At 43.2% G+C, this 22,598-nt stretch overlaps 1 protein-coding gene across 1 annotated transcript in view; it reads left to right on the forward strand.

Annotated features, from left to right (window-relative positions):
• LOC126092790 (cell adhesion molecule 2-like) overlaps positions 1-22,598 on the forward strand; it is a 164,060-nt gene that overhangs the window by 136,326 nt on the left and 5,136 nt on the right. Inside the window, exon 4 of the mRNA XM_049908518.1 lies at positions 20,754-20,887. Within this exon, the coding sequence (XP_049764475.1) occupies positions 20,754-20,887 (134 nt within the window). The remainder of the gene's footprint in view (positions 1-20,753; positions 20,888-22,598) is intronic.

A 22,598-nucleotide genomic window follows, 5' to 3' on the forward strand; every position in this document is an offset into this window, starting at 1 on the left:
AACGCATTTTTTAAAAGACACTGAAGTGTGGGAAGTGTCACTCAAATTCTGCCTTCCTTTGTACCTGTAGCGTAACGCAACAACTAGACAACTATATCCAGTTGATTTCCTGTTTATTCTTGCCGTTTGCGCGAAAACATAAGAAAAAAACTTTTAAACTTTGCGTGCTGTCGAACTTCAATATAGAACTGGTTACAGGTACTGAACTGGCTGCCATTAACTGACTAGGTGGGCTCTGACACCCCACTATAATTTTAAAAAATTGTCGTGTTTCACCCTACTGTGTTAGATTTTTTACATGTTTGAATTAATTATTAGAAACTATTCTTTTACAAAGGATCAGGTGCGTAAATACTCTCTACAAAAAATGGAATACCTTTTACAAAGACTCAATCTTTGTTACATGTTTGTTTTTATACAAAATTTTACCGAATCTGCGCTTTAACAAATAACTAGATAAGACATTAATTTATTTCTTAATTACGAAATAGCTTTTACTACGAACATTTGCCCTTACTTGAATTAGTACCGAAAGTTGTACATCTGACATTTCCGGAATAAATAGTTTTTCTTCGATATTGGTCCCTTACTTTGCTTGGATTTATCGCGAATCCCCGCCCAGCCCCAAGTCCAAAGCGACTGGAAAAAAATGCAGCTGACTGCTAAAAAAGAATAAAGTTAATTGCAGACCGATATCCTCAACACTGATTGCTACAGAATTCTTCAGCGTATTCTAAGTTACAGTTTAATAAATTTCTTTGAGAAATGTATTTCTAAAGCACAGTTCGTGCGAAGCTCAGCTTTCCGTTTGCCAGAACTATCTTCTGCCAACCATGGACGAAAGGCAACAGGTATATTCGATATTCCTAGATTTCTGCAAAGCTTTCGACACAGTACCGCAATGCAGACTGTTAAGGAAGGTCCGAGGAATAGGTTCTCACAAATGCGAGTTGTTCGAAGACACCTTAACTAATACAAGCCAGTACGCTGTCCTGAGAGGCGAGTGTTCATCAGAGACAACGGTGTCGTCGGTTATGTTCAGAGAAATGTGATGGGACCTCCCATATTCTATGTACGCATAAACGATCTGACGGATACACAGTCTGCGAAAATTTGCTAATGGCGCTGCATTGTACGGGGAAGTGTTGTCGTTGAGTGACTGTAGGAGGATAAAGGATGGCCTCGAATCTTTGTTTAGGGAGATGAATGGCAGCATACTTTAAATGAAGAAAAATGTAACTTAACGTAGGCGAGTAGTAAAAGATTCCCGTAATGTTACAATACAGTATTTTGACGTATTTCGTGACACAGTGACTTCGATTAAATATCTAGGCGTAATGTTGCAAGGTGATATGAAATGGAACGAGCACGTAAGAAGGGAAAGCGAATGGTCGATTTCGGTTTATTGGCAGAATTTTAAGAAAGTGTAGTTTATCTATTGAGGAGACTGTGTATAGAATGCTAGTGCTTTCCATTCTTGGGTACTACTCGAGTGTTTGGGATCCCCATTAGGTTGGATTAAAGGGAGACATCTAAGAAGATCAGAGGCGTGGTGGTTGATTTGTTACCCGCAGATTGTATCGACAGGCTGTTATTACGGAAATGGTCCATGAATTCAAATGGGAATCCCCGGACAGAAGACGACATCCTTTTCGTGGAACACTATTGAGAAAATCTAGAGAAATGGCATTTGTGGCTGACATCAGAGCGATTCTACTTCTGCCAACGTACAATTCGCGCAAGAATGCGAAGATAAGCGAAATTAGGGTTCCTACGGAGTTGTAGAAATAATCGTTTTTCCCTTGCTCTATTTGGAAGAGTAAGAGGAAAGATAACGGCCATAGTCCGCATCACACCGGAGTGGCTTCGCCGGTCTGCATATCTTACTCTATAAACTGCTGGTGAACGATGCAATTCATTTGCTTTCCGAGCGTCTAGCCACGAATTACTGCTACATGTCAAGAGTCTCTCTCCTTCAGCCTGCACTGTTTCCGTACTTGGTGAAAATATAGTATCATTCAAAGAGTGACCGAATTATCCACTCAACTGTCGATGTTATTTTATTGTAGCCGTAGACCTGTGAATGTCTATCTACATGTGTGTTAGTGTGGTTGTGAAATAAATACGTCAGGAGACGGCAATAAAGTTAAGTGCTTCACAAGCAGGTGAGGGGCGCTATTTACAACATTTATAACTTTACAGATTTTAATCTGAAAGCAGGAATCCTGTTGTTGACATTTTGAAGAGACAAGACTGGACTGCAGAATCATGTTGTGACGGGCAAGAGAAATGTACAGAGGCTTTTAAACGAAAGTGTGAGAGCTGTAGAAACGTCAGGAAAAGTTGGTTTCATGTCGTCTGGAAAACATCAGAATCACAGGAAACCTATAACACAAATGGATGGTTTTGACGAAGATTTCTTACGCCTCTCGGTGTTTTAAACGTGAATAAACGGTGAACTTCCGACATCAAAAAATGTTGTTATAATTATGCATAAAAAATTTCCTTTCAAGGTCGCGCTTCGTCAACGCAAACAATTTTAGAAGACTTGGGTTTAAAATATGTTAAAAGTAATAACGGAAGATATTTTTCAATTGGAAGAAGTAACGTAGCTGCAGCACAAGCCATATAGCTGAGCATGATGCGCAAAATAAAAGAACATAGTAGTTCAACAGTGCATTACCTTGAAGCAACATGGTTGAATCAAAATCATTCCAGGAAAACCGGCTGAAAAATGAATGAAGGTACTGGCTATTGTTAAGTTCCAATAGGAAAAGTTTCTCGCGTAATTAGTCGGCGTGCTGGCTCTTGTTCCGATTTTATTCCTGAAGTAAACTTGTATTTAGGTGGAAGAAAGCATATCAGTGACTATCATTCGTAAATGAATGCTGTCACTTTGAAGTTGTGGTTCACTGAATAGCTTTTGCCATACGTTATTCCGAAGTCTGTCATTGTAATGGACCATTTCAGTTACCACTCACCTGCTACAGAGAAAACACCAAGCACAGACGCCAGGAAAGCGGATACTGTGTGCCCTGGCTTAAAAGTAAAAATATTCCGGACAGAGTAAACCACAGTCGTGCCGAACTACTGCAGCTCGTTAATTTGTACAAGTGGCAACGTACGAACCTGACTTACTTGTACTTGGATATGGTCACACAGTTTTGCGTTTACCTCCATACCACGGTCTGTACAATCCTATTAAATTAATTTGGGTACGTGTTGAAGGCTATGTGGCAGAAAAGTATGAACATGCAGGATTGCAGTTTGCGCAATAAGGAATAGACAAAATCTTTCTTTCAGCGTGGGAAGACTATGTGCGGCACACTTTTTGGAGGAAGACTGTGATTGGGAGCTGAGGATGGATACAAGCCTTAAACCTATTATCGTAATTTTACAATAAATGGCTCGGACACATATTCAGATAGGAGTGATGATAACGTACTGTACGTAGTAATGGTTCTTGGTTTTAAAGATTCATGGTGTAGCAAAATTAATTTTTCGTCAACTTATCACCTGCATAAATAGAGCCTTTATTGATCGGGAATTTGTATCCTAGGAAGTGTGAGGACATTCACTTTTTTTTTTTTTTTAACAGCCATCAGTATTCTGACTGATTTGATGCAGCCCGCCAGGAATTTCTCTCCTTCTCTTCATCTCAGAGTAGCACTTACACAAGCTACGTCCTCAATTATTTGTTGGATGTATCCCAGTCTCTGCCTTCGTCTACAGTTTTTGCCCACTACAGCGCCCTCTAGTATCACGGAAGTCGTTCCCTGATGTCTCAACAGATGTCCTATCTTCCTGTCCCTTCTCCTTGTCATTGTTTTTGACATATCTCTTTCCTTTCCGATTCCGCGCAGAACCTCCTTATTCCTTATCAGCCCACCTGATTTTCAACATTCGTTCGTTAGTGCTCCAAAAGTATATTCTCAGAAATTTCTTCCTCAAATTAGGGTCTGTGTTTCATACTAGTAGACTTCTCTTGGCCACGAATGTCCTTTTTGCCAAATCTGGTCTGCTTTTGATGTTCTTCTTGCTCCGCCCGTCATTGGTTATTTTGCTGCCTAGGTAGTAGAATTCCTCAACTTCACCTACTTCGTGACCATCAATCCTAATGTTAAGTTTCTCGCCGTTCTCATTTTTGCCACTCCTCATTACTTTCGTCTTTCCTCGATTTACTTTCAACCCATATTCCGTAACATTAGGCAGTTCTTGCCATTCATCATTGCTTCTTCGACGAACAGATTGAACAGTAGGAATGAAAGGCCACATCCTTGTCTTACACCCTTCTTTATACGAGCACTTCGTTCTTGGTCATCCGCTCTTATTAATCGCTCTTGGCTGTTGTACATATTGTATATGACCCGTCTCTCCCTATAGCTTACTCCTACCTTTTTCGGAATTTCGAACATCTTATGTTATTTTACATTGTCGAATGCTTTTTCCAGGACGACAAATCCTACGAACGTATCTTGATTTTTCTTTGCTCTTGCTTCCATTATCAACCGCAACGTCAGTATTGCGTCTCTGGTGCCTTTACCTTTCCTCAAGTGTAACCGTTCGTCATCTAACACATCCTCAATTTTCTTTTCCATTCTTCTGTATATTATTGTTGTCTGCAGCTTGGATGCACGAGAAGTTAAGCTGATTGTGCGATAATTCTCGCACTTGTCAGCTCTTGCAGTCTTCGAGATTGTGTGGATGATATTTTTGCGAAAGTCAGGTGGTATTTCACCAGACTCATACCATCGTGAATAGTCGTTCTGTTGCCACTTTCCCCTATGATTTTAGACATTCTGATGGGATGTTGTCCATCCCTTCTCCCTTATTTGATTTTAAATCCTCGAAATCTCTCTTAAATTATGATTCTAATACTGGATCCCCTCTCTTCTAAATCGACTTCTGTTTCTTCTTCTATTACATCATACAAATCTTCGTCCCTCATATAGGCCTACAATGTACTTTTCCCACCTGTCCGCTCGATCCGCTGCATTTAACAGTGGAATTTCTTTTGCGCTCTTTAATGTTACCATCCTTGCTTTTAATTTCACCGAAGGTTATTTTGACTCTCCTATATGCTGAGTCCGTCCTTCTGACAATCATTTCTTTTTCTATTCCTTCACGTTTTTCCTGCAGCCATTTTGTCTTAGCTTCCCTGCACTTCCTATTTATTTTATTCCTCAGCGACTTGTGTTTCTGTACTCCTGAATTATCCTGGACATTTTTGGACTTCCTTCTTTCACGATCAACTGAAGTATTTCTTCCGTTACCCATGATTTCTTCGCAGTTTCCTCCTTTATACCTATGATTTCCTTTCCAACTTCTGTGATTGCCGTTTTTGGAGATGTCCATTTCTCTTCAACTGTACTGCCTACAGAGCTACTCCTTATTGCTGTTTCTGTAGCCTTAGAGAACTTCAAGCGTATCTCGTCATCCCACTTCTTTGCATATTGATTGTTCCTCACTAATCTCTTTAACTTCAGCCAACTCTTTGTCACCACTACATTGTGCTCTGAGTCTATATCTGCTCCTGGGTATGCCTTACAATCCACAATCCAGTATCTGATTTCAGAATCTCAGTCTGACCAGAATGTAATCTAACTGAAATCCCCAGGTATCACCCGGAATTTTCCAAGAATACCTCCTCCTCTTATGATTCTTCAACAGGCTACTGAAGTAGCCAAAATTTATTACAGAACTCAATTAGTCTGTCTTCTTTTTCATTGCTTGTCCCAAGCCCTCATCCTCCTGTAACCGTTTCCTCTACTCCATCCCCTACAGTTGCATTCCAGTCGCCCATGACTATTAGATTTTCATCTCCTTTTTATACTGATTACGGTTTTATTATCCTCATACATTTTCTCTCTCTCTTTATCTTAACTACCGTTGTCGTTATTGGCTTGCTGCCGATTCAGATAAGAACAACCCTATCACTGAACTGTTCACAATAACACACTCTCTGCCCAACCTTCCTATTCATAACGAATCCTACTCCCGTTATACCATTTTCTGCTGCTGTTGATATTACCCTATCCTCATCTGATCAGAAATCCTTGTCTTCTTTCCATTTCACTTCACTGACCTCTGCTATGACAAACCTGAGACTTTGCATTTCCCCTTTTCACATTTCTAACTTCCACACCACTTTCAAGCTTGTGACATTCCACTTCCTGTCTCGTAGAACGTTATCCTTTCATTGGTTATTCAATTTTTTTCTCAAGTCACCTCCATCTTGGCAGTCTCCTCCTGGAGATCCGAATACGTGACTATTATGGTATCTTTTGCCAATGGAGAGGTCATCACGAATACTTTTTCAGTTACAAGCCATATGTCCTGTGGATACACGTTATGTATCTTTAATGCAGTGATTTCTATTACCTTCTGAATCCTCATGCTGATTCTTCCGTCTTTAGAGGGAATTTATCACCGCAAGGACAAGAGAGCGTCTTATTCTTCTGTCCGCTCCTCCGCCCTCTTTGACAAAGCCATTGGCAGAATTATGATGACTTCTTATTCCTGAAATCTTCGGCCACTTATGTTGATGATTAATCAAAATGTAAGCGGTGGGGTGTTTCGATCGCAGGACTGACGACGTTTTGACTATTACTCCAAGACGCTACCTCTTCACCACGGATGCGAGGGTATGCCGCTTTTATGAATGACATAACTACAGGTTTCAAAATATTGCCCAAAAAGAAGCAGCTACCTAGTTAGTCATGAAATTTCAGCGTTTCCGAGAGCGTGCTGTACTCTAACAACTCTTAAGAATGCGGTCGGATAAGTTCGACAAAACCTCGGATATTTAGAAAGGTAACACTGTGTCATTTTCAAAGCATGAATTGGAAAGTGTCTTAAAATAACATGAAGGGTCAGCTGTCGTGATATCGGTGGTTTTCGGAATTCCCTCGATTTATTCGAAGAATGTCGCTAGTTGTTTGTTTGTTCCGTGAATCATAAATGGGATCTCCCATTGTAATGTCGAGCGAGTTAATTTACAGAGAAATGCTGACCATTTACACGATAGTCTTTTGCATTCGTCTTTACTGCCCGTAATTGTTTCTTTCACACCGTGATTTCCATTAAACGACAGTGAAACACACCCACACACCCGCGTTATAAATTTACATATTTCTTTAAAGAACTCTGTGAAGTAGACAGAGTTGTCAAGCAAATATAACGATCTCAGGTAGTATTTGAGGTTAATTTTGATGTTTATTACATTTTTACTTGTAATACAGTCCGAAACGCGCTATATTGTAACTATTTCTGATGACCTTCTCGTTGGCATTAATCTTTTTAAGAAGAACTGTACTTGACATCTTGAAGTCAGCTGCTCTCGCCTTCCGACGTCACGTGGACTATGGCTGTAAGAGCAGCTGACGCAACTTTGCCCGCTCTCTGCAGCGACGCTTACGCAAATCTCGTCCCCCAACCCCATGCATGCCTATTGCTCCTCCTCTCTGCATGGAAGTGTTTTCCTAGGTGACGCGGACTATATTGTTGGTACAATGCACCTTCCGCCATGCACCGCATGGTGGCTTGCAGCGTATGTATGGAGATATATACTCATGTTCAGAAATAATAAAAGAACTTGAACGACTACACATAGCACGTTCGTATTCACAAGGCAATACATTAGTATGTTCTGTAGAAATGATTAGCATTTCAGTCTACTCTGTTCAGCAAGTGTGCCGAGCGGTTCTTAGCGCTTCAGTCCGGAACAGCACTGCTGCTACGGTATCAGGTTCGAATCCTGCCTAGGGCGTGGATGTGTCTGATGTTAGTCAGGTTTCAGTAGTTCTAAGTCGAGGGGACTGATGAGATCAGATGTTAAGTCCCTTAGTGCTTAGAGCCATTTGAACCAATTTCAGCACGTGTCCTGGCACAGGGTTGCCCACGGGCTCCGACAACATGTTCCATGCGTGATGGCATCGCCGCGCATAAGGCGCGAATGGCGTCCTGTGGTACAGCCATCCATGCTGCATTCACCTGGTTCCAAAGTTCATCTGTGGTGGTTGCCATTGGGTCATAGCACGTCGTTTCACCATATAGCACACATTTTCGATTGGCGATAATTAGGATGATCTGGCGAGCCAGGGAAAAACTCTGACGTCTTGTGGCACCAAGAAGGCGACGTATTCGTGCATTGTCTTGCTAAAAATTGGCGCCTGGACTGCATAAAGGGTATTGATCCGTGTCGCATGGTGTCATTCACACAGTCACATTGCCCTGGACATGCATCAACTGTGATTTGTGGTTATACCCAACAGCAACCCACACCATAAGGCCTCGAGTTGATGCTGTATGTCTTCTTTGAACGCAGGTACTGTGATGACGCTCTCTCTGCCAAAATTTTCAAACATACAGAATTTGGATTCGTCCAAAAATACTGTCTCGTTCCATTCCTGTCTCCAGTGACACCACTGCCGTCCACCATGTTTTTAGACATTCGTCAAAGATAGGCGGAGGAGTGGATGAGGTGCACGTAACCCATGCAGCAATAAACGGCGACGGACTGTCACCCCTGATAGTGTACGATGTGTTCCACTGTTCCATTGTTGCGCCAGAGCCAAGGACGACACAGGTCTGTCATGGAGTGCCACCTGGATGAGGTGTCGATCATCTCAGGGGGTGGTCTGGGTGGTGCGACCTGACCCATCTCGCGGTGTTCTACGGCCTTCCGTGAACCATTCGGCACACACCCGTTGAACTGCCGAAATACTTGGTCCCATACGAGCAGCAATTTCCTGGATGAATGCACCACATTTTCTCATACCAAAAGTCGTCCTCATTAAGACACTAGTTTGACGATACGGTCCGCGCATACGTCTGCGAGGCATCCTGCACTTCTGCTCAAGTCACACTGATCCATTACCTTCGGTTTACGAGGACAACGAGAGCCGTAGGCACATGTAGAATTTGGGAGTGTGGTTTCGTTCCTGACGTCAATGCAATTTTCTTGAAATTTATGAAAAGTTGATTTACTTAAAATAATGATTATTCGAAAGCCGAAAACAAGCTTATCTATGAGGAGGTCTAAAGATAATTGTACACTTAAGTGGAATCAAGAACGCCCATATTGACTTTTACGAAATGTGGTACACAGCAGATAGTCTACTTTTGCGAAAGGGTTTACCGCCAAATTAACTGGCGTTATATAACTTTACTCCACATTTCAAGATATATCGAATGCCGTTAACATATCATCGTTCCATTGAAAACATCGCACTTGCTTCATTAATTATAATATAATTAGGAGTATTAGCCATGCAACAGATTTACATGCCCCTGCGCCTTATGTCATTTGCCGGAAACTCGTTTCGATATCTTGAACAATTCACAAATTAAAAGAAGTGGAATATTTAGGTAATTCACCCTGTACAATAGCTGTTACCAGTGGTTCGACAATCGTGTAACCATTCAAAAACGGGTCTTTCCGCATACGGACGAATAATGTTGCATTTGCATACCATGTGCCCTACTCTAAATCCCTTCAGTAAATTTCAATCGTCTACACTCCTTCCTACATTTTCCGCTGTTTTCTTTCGTTTTGCCTTTTCTGTATACAGGGTGTCGATAAAGTCCAGCTATCATTTCAGCAACAGTATAACTTGGGAACTATTAGGTGCAGAGAATAGAGGTTGGTTAAAAATCATTTAACAGTTCTCAAAACATTTTTCCTTTGTCCTTCGTTGCAGATTTGTCTTGGGCTGCCTCGAAATAGTGACAGACCAGAAGATGCAGAATGCAAATCTGTGACAACGCTAGAGCCGAATTGTCGACGCCAATATCGGAGGGCACCAACGACAAAAACAAGCAGAGTGAGGTGGTTCAGAATCTTCGAAAAGACCGGCAATTTCAAAGACGATCCTCGAAATGGACGTGTGCCCCTTTGCCTCAGTCACGTGTGACAGAGTGCAAGCTGCATTCCACCGCAGCCCCGAGAAATCAATTCGGCGTGCACCAAGCGAATGGCAGGACACAAGGTGACCTGTCCATTGATTGTTACATAAGTGGTTACGCCTATAAAACCAGACCGATAGCAGTCTCGTACGCATGATCATTCCTCGAGAATCCCAACTGTCTGAATGCCGTCTTCCTGTAACGTTAATTATCTCTGTAGGATTTGTCGAAGAAAAGTTTTTTTTACATCGTTAAACATCTTGTATCTATTCACAGAAAACCTTTTGATAGCTAGCTGAACACTTCTGCACTTACAGGACGCCATAGACCCATCCAGAACATAAGTAAAATCATCTCGTTGCACGCAATGAAACAGACATAATCTAGCATCCCCAAGTACTGTAGCACTCTTAAGAGTTTATATATTGTTATTGTTTCTGGCGAATGATTCGCATTTGGAGAAATCGTTCATTGATAGACGCCGAAAATCACATTTAAATACACTGTCACTCAGATCTGCGATCATTCTTAATACCGTTTCATGTCAATATGTTTTAACTTATGACAAATTAATACACACACATCGCGTCTTTATATTTGATCCAGCACACGTCTTTGCTTACAGAGTGCAAATAGAATGGTTCAAATGGCTCTGAGCACTATTACACAACACCCAGTCATCACGAGTCAGAGATAATCCCTGACCCCGCCGGGAATCGAACCCGGGAACCCGGGCGCGGGAAGCGAGAACGCTACCGCACGACCACGAGTTGCGGACTAAAGTGCAAATAGTCTAAGAACTGCAGCCAAACGATCTTCCTATGAGGTGCGCATTCGCATGGTCCTAGCTAGCCTGAGTACCTGAAAAGTCCAATGTTCCACATTTCTGGACATATGAATCGCTACAGCATTAGCATTTGGAGCTTCGGAAGCCCACACAACAGACGCGAAGCCGCGCGGAGTGTCGGTGCGGTTTGAGGCGCCATGTCCTGGATTGCGCGGCCCCTCCCGCTGGAGGTTTGAGTCCCCCCTCGGGCATCGGTGTATGTGTTGATCTTGGCATAAGTTAGTCTGAGTAGTGTTTAAGTCTAGGGTCCGATGACCTCGCAGTTTGGCCCCTTAGGAATTCACACACATTTTAACAGACGTGAACACATCCATTAAACCCTGGAACTTAATGTTCAGTGTGGCATCATGCACTATAGGATGATAGGAGCAATTTCCTTCGCAGAGAAAACAATAATGGGAAATACACTCCTGGAAATTGAAATAAGAACACCGTGAATTCATTGTCCCAGGAAGGGGAAACTTTATTGACACATTCCTGGGGTCAGATACATCACATGATCACACTGACAGAACCACAGGCACGTAGACACAGGCAACAGAGCATGCACAATGTCGGCGCTAGTACAGTGTATATCCACCCTTCGCAGCAATGCAGGCTGCTATTCTCCCATGGAGACGATCGTAGAGATGCTGGATGTAGTCCTGTGGAACGGCTTGCCATGCCATTTCCACCTGGCGCCTCAGTTGGACCAGCGTTCGTGCTGGACGTGCAGACCGCGTGAGACGACGCTTCATCCAGTCCCAAACATGCTCAATGGGGGACAGATCCGGAGATATTGCTGGCCAGGGTAGTTGACTTACACCTTCTAGAGCACGTTGGGTGGCACGGGATACATGCGGACGTGCATTGTCCTGTTGGAACAGCAAGTTCCCTTGCCGGTCTAGGAATGGTAGAACGATGGGTTCGATGACGGTTTGGATGTACCGTGCACTATGCAGTGTCCTCTCGACGATCACCAGTGGTGTACGGCCAGTGTAGGAGATCGCTCCCCATACCATGATGCCGGGTGTTGGCCCTGTGTGCCTCGGTCGTATGCAGTCCTGATTGTGGCGCTCACCTGCACGGCGCCAAACACGCATACGACCATCATTGGCACCAAGGCAGAAGCGACTCTCATCGCTGAAGACGACACATCTCCATTCGTCCCTCCATTCACGCCTGTCGCGACACCACTGGAGGCGGGCTGCACGATGTTGGGGCGTGAGCGGAAGACGGCCTAACGGTGTGCGGGACCGTAGCCCAGCTTCATGGAGACGGTTGCGAATGGTCCTCGCCGATACCCCAGGAGCAACAGTGTCCCTAATTTGCTGGGAAGTGGCAGTGCGGTCCCCTACGGCACTGCGTAGGATCCTATGGTCTTGGCGTGCATCCGTGCGTCGCTGCGGTCCGGTCCCAGGTCGACGGGCACGTGCACCTTCCGCCGACCACTGGCGACAACATCGATGTACTGTGGAGACCTCACGCCCCACGTGTTGAGCAATTCGGCGGTACGTCCACCCGGCCTCCCGCATGCCCACTATACGCCCTCGCTCAAAGTCCGTCAACTGCACATACGGTTCACGTCCACGCTGTCGCGGCATGCTACCAGTGTTAAAGACTGCGATGGAGCTCCGTATGCCACGGCACACTGGCTGACACTGACGGCGGCGGTGCACAAATGCTGCGCCGCTAGCGCCATTCGACGGCCAACACCGCGGTTCCTGGTGTGTCCGCTGTGCCGTGCGTGTGATCATTGCTTGTACAGCCCTCTCGCAGTGTCCGGAGCAAGTATGGTGGGTCTGACACACCGGTGTCAATGTGTTCATTTTCCCATTTCCAGGAGTGTATTTACGTAGACAAGCTTGAACAGTTGCAACGGCTCGGTTATTTCCTTATCCTACAGAAAGTATCCACTCACGTTTCGGTGCTTTCTTCTTATGCACACATCATCACACGCCTCTCCTGCTTTTTTTTTTTTTAAGTAATGTTCTCGACTAGAAAAAGCTGTAGCGGAGACTAGATGCGCTACACATGTCTCCCAGTCGCATCAAAATGTTTTTCTTAGCTTGCGAAAATCTTCAGTGTGTTTGGTCACATGTTTGATACAAAACACCTCCAAGCCCATGCTAATCTTAAGTTACAGTTTCGTCATTCATGTGCTGTAACGCTCATTCGAAATACCCAGCTTGCAGTGATCAACCAAACTCATTACCAAAAGAATTAAAAAACGGAATGTGTGTGTGTGTGTGTGTGTGTGTGTATGAATTCTTGAGGGAGCAAACTGCTGAGTCATAGGTCCCTAGACTTTCACACCACTTAAACTATCTTATGCTAAGAACAACACAAACACATCCATGCCCGAGGGAGGACTCGAACCTCCGGCGAGAGGGGCCGCGCAGTCAGTGACATGGTCCCCGGCAACTAACGTCTTGGCTGTGACAAAATACTCGCTCAGATGTTACACAATTTGACCACTACGAATGCTCAGTATGCGGTCGCGCCTTGTGTAACAAGCGGACTATAGTTATTCAAAAGTTCCAGTTTAGACGTTAAAATCGGAATTTCTAGTGTTCGTCTTTTTCACACGTTGGCATCCACTTTGCGACACTTCACGGGTAAGTTTTAGCCATTATTCGGTAAAATTTTCATGTCTATTCAGAACTCCTTATATCCATGTCCGAAAATGACCACGGCTAAGATCCGAACTGAACTTAGGCTTCACAAAGCAATTCTCTTAGCCCACAAAATACTCTCAAATGTGCTGCCCTCTGATTGGCTGATATATATCGTAACCAATCCAGTTTGAATATTAAACCGCGCAATCCCATGTCTTTTACTTTTGACCAGTCACAACTTAAAAGCTTTTATGAACAATTTACTAAATGAAAAAATTTAGAAAAACCCACAAATATCAATATAACTTTTCCTTTAAATAAATAATTACCGTAAAATCTTACTTGTTTCCCCAGTCCAGTAAACTGATTAAGTGCGCTTGACGATTTCCCCTGAATATAATTCTCTCACTATGTACACAGTTCTCACGCTAACGTATACTCAGTCAATAAACATAACAACATTTATTCACTTAATACTTCGCATTCACACCATCATTCACACTAATAATTTAACAAATTAGCAAAAATTAACAAAAGTAGCAATAATCGTAATAAATACACTTCTGTTTCGTAAATATGTAATATTAACTACTTGGTAATCTCATAGTCCGTAGGATGCTGGCATCTTTCAGTCACAGTCGGAACTACTTGCAGCTAGCTACTGGATCCGAGCACACGTGTCATGCGAGACATAACATATGTGCAGCTGTTTTCCGCCTACTGTCTCTTACTTCCATACGCGCAATGCAAGGCTCTACGCCTCACAGTTCCTGCAACTGCAGATCAAAGAGCTGCAACCGTCCATCATCTACCAGCATGATGGTGCATCCCACGGTGTACCTCAACATATGGGATACTTTGAATGACATTTCATGAGGTGTGGTCGGGTCGTGATGGTCCCATAGCATAGCCCCCACGCTCTCCAGATGTCAAGCCACTGGACTTCTTTTTGTGGGGTTATTTCAAGGATTGCGTGTACACAAAATAGTCAGTGACATTGCTATCCTTCGTGCACGAATAAATTAAGTAATCAGAACTGTTGTTGCTGCAGTGCTGACCTGTACGTGAGCGGAACTCGAATATCGCCTTTATGTTTCACAAGCGACGAGTGGGGCACACACTGAAATCTGGCGTAACAGAAAATAGCTTTGAGAGCTGCTAAACGTTTTACAACAAGCCACGACTTTCTGTTTCTAAAGGTTTCCAAATTATAATATTTTGAAATGACAGTGGGTATTTTTGGGCACCCTCTACAACAGTATCAAATGCGAACATAATCAGGGAGACTTCTACGTTATCCAACCGTCGTCTAAATACACTGTGAGCAGTAACGGTCCAATAAGACTTGCTTGGGGGAAGACCGAAGTAGTTTTACGTCAGAGTGTCAGAATATTTCTCTCCTTTCTATTGGTGCGGAGGTCTTCTGTCCGATCAAAAAGCTGGCTCATATTTCGTGTGCTCGTATCTTGATCATTTGGTGGAAGTCAAGTACTGCACCAAAGAGCGTCTGGTAATCAAGAAATAGGGCATTAACAGGGATGCCAGCATCTGCTGTTCTTGTGTCTTAAGGACGACCAGACCAAGCTGGGTTTAACGTGACCGTTCTTTGTGGAATCTATGTAAATTCCTATAGAGGAGTTTATGGTCTCCCGAAAGCTCATATTACACTAACCTCGGTACGCAAGCAACAGCATGGGCTGCAGCCGCAGCTGATACTTAGTTCTATTAGTGACAGAAAGGTGAAGTCAAGTGAGCTGGTGAGACCCCGACCAGGGACCATTTGTATACCCAACAGAAGGGTCGTCTTACTGTAAGTATCCTGCACTACACGTTTCCTCAAGTTTAGGAAAACGGAGAAAATTGGTTACTTATTTTTGCATTAGATGTGGTATGGTGCACCTTAAGGGGTTACGGAGGCACCATTTAATTCATTCGCGGTTCCAGAGAAAACTCTAAAAAGCCTTTTTCACCTATTTTCGGCATCACCAGTGGATATCTAAAAAGATAACTTCAGAAAATTGCTCGGATTTTAACGTTATATTCTCTAGACATTTATCTAGAACTACCACTACTGGTTTCCAAAAATCTTTATCTGTTATCAAGAAACACCTCAAAACATGGTTTTTGGTCACCAAAACCGAGCCTGGGATTACAAGGCGAGTATTGAAGGCAAATGGCTGAAATTTTTATGATATATTCCCAAGATCCCGATATCGAATTAACTTGGCAATTTTCTTGAAATTTTTATCCGTTTGCGAGATACAGAGGTCCATAGTTATCCTTCTTGTACACGTAACATAAGCACGTGAAATCCGATCTGAGGCGAAAACGTAGTTTGTAAAGCGTTATCATAAGAAGGTTTTCGGGAGTTCTGAAGTGTAAAATTTGTTTTGCGTTATTTAATTTTCACATACGTAGACTATCAAAATTTTGCTAACCCATAAAGCTCTTTTCATATGAATGGCATGTTTTACTATAGCAGGAAAAGAACGGTACTACCGGAAAATTGGTACTATCGGAGCAGAGAAAATACAAATATGGTCCTATTTAAATGGCTCTGACTGAAAAGTGTAGTTCCAGCTGCCTCACTCTACATTCCTCAGCACCTTTGACAGAGGCAATGGGAAAGAGACAGAAAATAAATAAGTATTGGGAGTTAGTAGACAGTGGCTGTGGCATAGAAAGAGCGAAGGAGGCAGTGGCAGTGTGAGAGAATTAGAGGTACACAGTGGCAGTGAAACATAGCAGACAGTAACAGAACAGTTCTAGGAAAAGAGTGAAGCAGACAGCGCTGGTGGGAGAGGAATAAATAGAAGGAGAAAATGGGTGAGAGCCAGTGGTAATGAGATCAGAATTGATGACGATGACAATATCGAGGAAGTGAGAGATAGTAACAGTGAGAACATACAGCACCAGAGGGAAGAAATGAATCAGATACTAGCAGGTAGAGTCAGAGGAGAGAGTATTTGTAGGACAGTTAACGAAGGAGACTCTGACTATGAGACACGGAACACTGACAGACACAGAGAGATAATGACAATGATTTGGGATGAATGAGTGAGTGAGTATGGTCAGCTGGGAGTGGATGGGTATGAGTGACTTACAGTGATGGACTAATGGGTGACAGAAAGTTAAAGGTTGGGGAGCTTGTGGAAGATGAGTTGCATGTTAAGAAGAACCCGAATATGTTGCAAGAAAACTGTTGGGGAATTTTTAAAGGTGCTGAGGAAGGTAGAATGAGGCTGCTGGTACCCCACTTTTCAGACAGTCTCATAGTAAACAGGAGCTTTTAGTGCGCTGGTATAGTACTCGCTGCTCTCCTTACAGCATGTACTGTAGCTTGCTGAAGGAACAAAGCGATCCCAATGATTGGAAAAATGAGTGGCCTATTCCCGTTTTTCAAGATCGGCCGTCGAGCAGATTCAAAAAACTAAATGCCTATATTGCTGATGTACGCATGTTCTAGACTTTTCGAAGATATTAACTGCTCACATAGTAGTTTTTGGAGATCGTAAATATCCTATGTAGGAATCAACGAGGATTCCACAAACTACATAATAAAACCCAACTCGGTCTGTTCTTTGCCGAGACACAAGATATTGGAACACAGGTTAGTGATATTTTCTTCCCTCGGTCATCCTGCACAGCAAATAGTCACAGCAAATGACTTTCTCTCGTTCGTTCAAACACTGTCGTGAAATACATTTTCGCGATTGATTACGGATGATATTACTTATGCTTTTCGTGCACTTTCACTATGTTTTAGTCTGTGCTTGCAGTTTTCGGATGCTTTTTAAGCCGATCGTGTTCAAGAGATGTACTTCCTAGTTTTAATCCATTAGTGACACAGATGAGTCACAAAATTGTAATCATATCCTTAAAGCATGTTGAAACGCAGTGCAGAAGTGATTCTGCGAGGCTTTATACAGGGACTCGAGAAGTCCTTGGTTAGGATGTACGTGACGTCAGACGTCTACGTACAGGTCACATAGCGTCTATAAATTTCGGTGATATAGTGTGGCAGAGACGGTGCCCACAATGTCTCAGATGTGTTTATTTGGTTTCATATCACGAAATTTTGGGGGGTCAAGACATCAACGTGAGTCACTAACATGCTTCTCAAACCATTGTAGCTCTAGTCTTGTGACACAGATAGTTAGCACGCTAGAAGATGCCATCAGTTTAGTTCAACAAGCATGAAGGAATTCAGATGGTTTGCAATAATGTTGTGTTGGTCCACGGCTTTTATGGTGTCTACTATTACCAACATATGTCCCATGGAAACTTAGGTGAATGTCCCCGTAGCATAATAGTGCCCCCAAGGGAATGGCTGTTCTAAGCATGCAATGCACTATGGGTACAGTCCATGGTGCATTGCATGTTTCGAACTGCCGTTCATCTGAATGATGGCTTATCCAGATATGAACATCAGCCTGGTGACATGTTCCAACCGGCACACAGTTCACTCTCGTTGATCCTGTGCCAACTGCAATCGTAATTTTTTAAGTCCGGTTTCACAGAGATATCCACTAGACAGATAGGTAATCACATACGACAAGGTTTTTTCTGGGACACGATCTTCACTGTATTATGGAAATAAAGTTCTTTCAAGAGTGAAATTAAACAAAGTCCTTCCACAAGTGAAAAACAAAATTAAAGTTTCTGAATCAAAAAAAGAATTAAGTTCTTCAACAGATGAAAATAGTCTATTGATAATTGAGAATACAGGATTCTTTAATGGGTTGCAAAATGATGAAGTCTGGAAAAAGTTAAACAGAAAACAAGTTTCTTAATTCTTGGGTTTGAAAATAAACAAACGCACTTTAGCTTAAGTCATGGAAGCAAACACTTTCAAAATACCTAACAATCATTCTTCGTAGGATAAGTTCCGACAGTAGAAAACTTATATGTCCGCCAATTATAGAAGCATAAAGTAAAGTCTTGGCACTACCTTGTTAGTGACGCAAATACAGTAGAAATTATAACACGTCCCGGATAGCACGTGTCGATCGCACGTGGAGGCTGCGTGCTGTCCTGGAAGATAGTGGCAGAGTCCATCGCACTGCTGAGATCTTCTTGTCGGTTGTTTGCTGCTTTGGAACTGGCTTGGTAAGCCCGTGCGTCAGTCTAAATAGTCATCTTAGTGTAGGATACATGCGGGCATATTTCAGGCACGAAAGACTCTGGATGGAGGAGAGATGCGGTACGTCGACGACCTCTATCGTCGTCGTGCTCGCTGCCTTGCTACGTGGCCGGGACGCTGTTGTCGCCACCTATTGGTCTAGCCGCGAGGATTCGGAACTCGGATTTCAAATGTTCAAATGTGTGTGAATTCCTAAGGGATCAAACTGCTGACGTCATCGTTCCTACACACACTACTCAAACTAACTAATGTGAAGAACAACACACACACACCCATGCCCAGAGGGGACTCGAATCTCCGGCGGGAGGGGCCGCGCAATCCGTGACATGGCGCATCAAACCGTGGGGCCACTCCGCGTGGCCGAACTCAGATTTCCCTTGGCGTCTGTCCAGTAGGTACTACGGAGACGTTGTGCGTGGTGCCGAAGGCGCCCGATGTCTAGGGTGCCATGCCGTAAGTGATGATGTCTCTGGATCAACGTGGGAACACACAGGGGTCGTCTGCTACAGAGACCATGTTCGGCAAAGAGAGCTGAACGGTGTGCTCCAAAATGCTGACCGTTGCACCAGCACTGTACAATGCCATCCGATCTGTCGCTTATCCTGCTTGACGGAGTGTACAAGTCTCTGATCTCCACGTTTTGTGATGAGGCGCGTCGTCCTTTAACCTCTCTCCATAGATGCTCTCGACAGTAGCACACGAACAGCAACCAGCTCTGTCATTTCTGAGATCCTCGTTGCTCGGTGCCGAACCATAACAACCTACTCTTTGTCGGTGTAGCTTACGTCAGTGAATTACCTTTTTGAGCCCGTATTGTTTCCAGAATAATTCCTCATTCATCTGCGTTCCGCTTACTTCTATGCTTGCCGTGTAAACCGACCACAAAGACACTAAACGGCATTTTATCCCGACCTGGGTAGTGGTCACAATATTTTAAGATATATGCGTATATTTCGACTGTTGACTCTGAATTATCCAAATCGTTATAAATCTGCTCTAACTCTGGATGAGTTTCATTTCACTGTAGTTTGCAATTTTTGTACAGCGTTCTTTAGAATGTTATAACTGATAGCATGTGATGTTGTACTCTGTATAAAGTTATCTCTTGTATTCTAACGGTGGCTCAAGCTCTATTTTTGCTGACTGATAAAGTTTAAACAAGGGCGCTGTTTTTATTAGTGACCTAAGAAGTTGATAATGACGTCTTTTGTTATTCATAAAAGGTTATTATAAATGACTGAGACGATTTCACAGATTTTCTGTAGTTATATTATTTGACAAAGTGTCACAGGACTTAGCACACGCATTAGAAAACTCAAAAAGCTCTTTTTGATATATTGCAATTGCTCTGTATGTCTCTCCCCCCTTACCTATTCTGCAGATACGAAGCAGATAATGAAGTTCTTCCCACGTTCGGTGCAGCACGTCCCTATCAACTTGTTCAAAAGCGCTGTTGATGCGACTTCCCAATTCTGATAGATATACTGGTACACGAGTAAACATAAAATTTTTCAAATAACCCCACACGAAAGAAATCGCATCAGGGTAGGTCGGGAGAGCATAGAGGTCATGACATGAACTGCTGATTGTCAGTTCCACCACGATCAATCCATCACTTCCTTAATTTCCTGTTTAAAAATTCACGAACATCATTATGGTCATGGGATGGAGCACCGTCGCCGAATGGAGTTTGCAGCTGCTGAATCTTTGTTGAACTTCGTTCTGAAGTGTCTGCACGGTTGTGGCAGACTGATGTGAGTGTATTTAAAGAGCCGGCTGGTGTGGCCTTGCGGTTCTAAGCGCGTCAGTTTGGAACCGCGTGGCCGCTACGGTCGCAGGTTCGAATCCTGCCTCGGGCATGGATGTGTGTGATGTCCTTAGGTTATTTAGGTTTAAGTAGTTCTAAGTTCTAGGGGACTGATGACCTCAGTAGTTAAGTCCCATAGTGCTCAGAGCCATTTGAACCATTTTTTTTTGTATTTAAAGCACAACAAATGCTTTCTCGACATCTATCGCCATCTTGCCTAACTGCTCACTGCTGCGCTCTCGTGGCAGAAATATGATGTGCAGCTGTAACAATACAAAGATTTTTGAGTTTTTCTATGATTGTGTTGCCTTTGTGACAATGTAGCTACAGTGAATTTATGAAATCGCTTCTATCGTTTACAATAACCTTGTACAGTGGGGGCATGCCTCTTGCGCTACATGTGTCTCGATTTCAAATGCTTTGCCTCATTGCTGGCGTTACGTGTGTTTGTAGCTCTGCCGGAGGATGGCCCAGTGATCACGGGCGCGCGGGCCCGCTACCACGTGGGCGACACGGTGCACCTCAACTGCACTTCCGGCCGTTCCAGACCTCCCGCGGAGCTCACGTGGTTCGTCAACGGCGAACAGGTACAGTAGACCACATGATCTGCACGGTAGGGTACACATGCCGCTCCTAAGCATGCACACATATTACGGAACGCAAATAGTCACAAGGTCACAAACCACGGAAACTTGTAAAAGAAGGCAGTATTTTTTATGTCATGATCCTTTTAAAGGTGTGCCCCTAATGTACTAATAACTTACGGCAAACAGAAGATTAGAACCACATGACACCCCACAATCCCTGACAGACACTCCAGGTATCTTGGAGTCTACCTTGACAGACGATCTAACTTCAGGTCATACTAAATAATCGCTATCAACAAGCCTCGACGAAGAAAAGGTTACTGCGACAAATACAGGGCGACTACGCGGATGAAGAGATGCTACAGTCATTCACATCCACCTTCATCAGAGTAACGCTACAATGGAGATATTATACTTGACAGAGAGAAAAGTACTGCAAAGCCACTTCAGATTATTGCGACACAGATATAAGACAATTATGAAGCAGAGAATGTAACACTTTTACAAACATGCGTAGCCAAACGTCGGGAATGAAACGATGACATGTACTCCGACACGGAGACGACAGTACAAAACCTCTGACGAAAAATTAACCGCGAATAAAAATGTATCATGCCCAGTCTACCTGCTTAGCTGGGTGGTAACGTGCTTGCCTCCCAAGCTGCAGGCCCGGGTTCAATTTCCGGTCAGCTTGGACATTTTCTCCGCTCGTGGACTAAGTGTTCTGTTGTCCTCACCATCATTTCATCCTCATCACCGGCACGCAAGGCGCCGAATGTGGAGTCGACTGAAATAAGGCTTGCACTCGGCGGCCGAACTTCCCCGGATGGGGCCTCCCGGCCAACAATGTCATACGATCAATCCATTTTTTCATATCATGCCCATAATAGTGGTGTAAAACGCGATATTGGGGGACTATGACGTAGTAGACGATTTACAGGAACTGACATATGACATGCCTGCCCACATTGCACCCCACCCACCATCACGACACTCACGTCATAAATTCCAACTACCAGGCTATTCTGTTCAACCCTCATGTGCATCTCAGACTAACACAAGCGCCTCAAATCACTACAAGAGCTGTGCTGTATTGATCAACGCATAAGCGACCAGTAATAGCTGCTTTACATGCAATTGCAAGCTACAAACCACTGGTATCTTCTAAGTATTTAAGTTTTGTCCCTGTTAGAAAAATGAAAGACTATTTGATGTGGTCTTTAATACTCATACTGATAGGAAAAGGATAAGGATTAGATGGGCAAACATGTGTGGATAGATGGCCAGAGGACAAAACACTTTCGAATCAAAGAGAAAATTATAAAAAATAAAAAAAACATTTAAAAAATGTTTTATCAAGACACTAACGGTAGATAAATTATAACGTAAACAGAACCTCATTCTTAAAAATCATTTTACAGTTATTGAATTTTTTCATTTTCATTAACACTTTGGAATATAGTATTTTATATAGAAAATAATTTGAAACTGTCTGAATTATACAGTTAGTTGAATCTAGCACCAAGCGTACTTTATGAAGAGGAATGTTTACTTTATAGGCTTAGATTTTTTTAAAAAATTGGATTACCACATCGATGGCACACATCAGCATACGACTTTCAGGGCTCATGTAACCAACACTCGCACATGACAGACTGAATCCAGTCACAGGTTTTGTCTGTTTCTGAATACTCTTCCCCGCATCCAACGC

The sequence above is a fragment of the Schistocerca cancellata genome, chromosome 7 (genome assembly GCF_023864275.1).
Source record: "Schistocerca cancellata isolate TAMUIC-IGC-003103 chromosome 7, iqSchCanc2.1, whole genome shotgun sequence".
Lineage (NCBI taxonomy): Eukaryota > Metazoa > Arthropoda > Insecta > Orthoptera > Acrididae > Schistocerca > Schistocerca cancellata.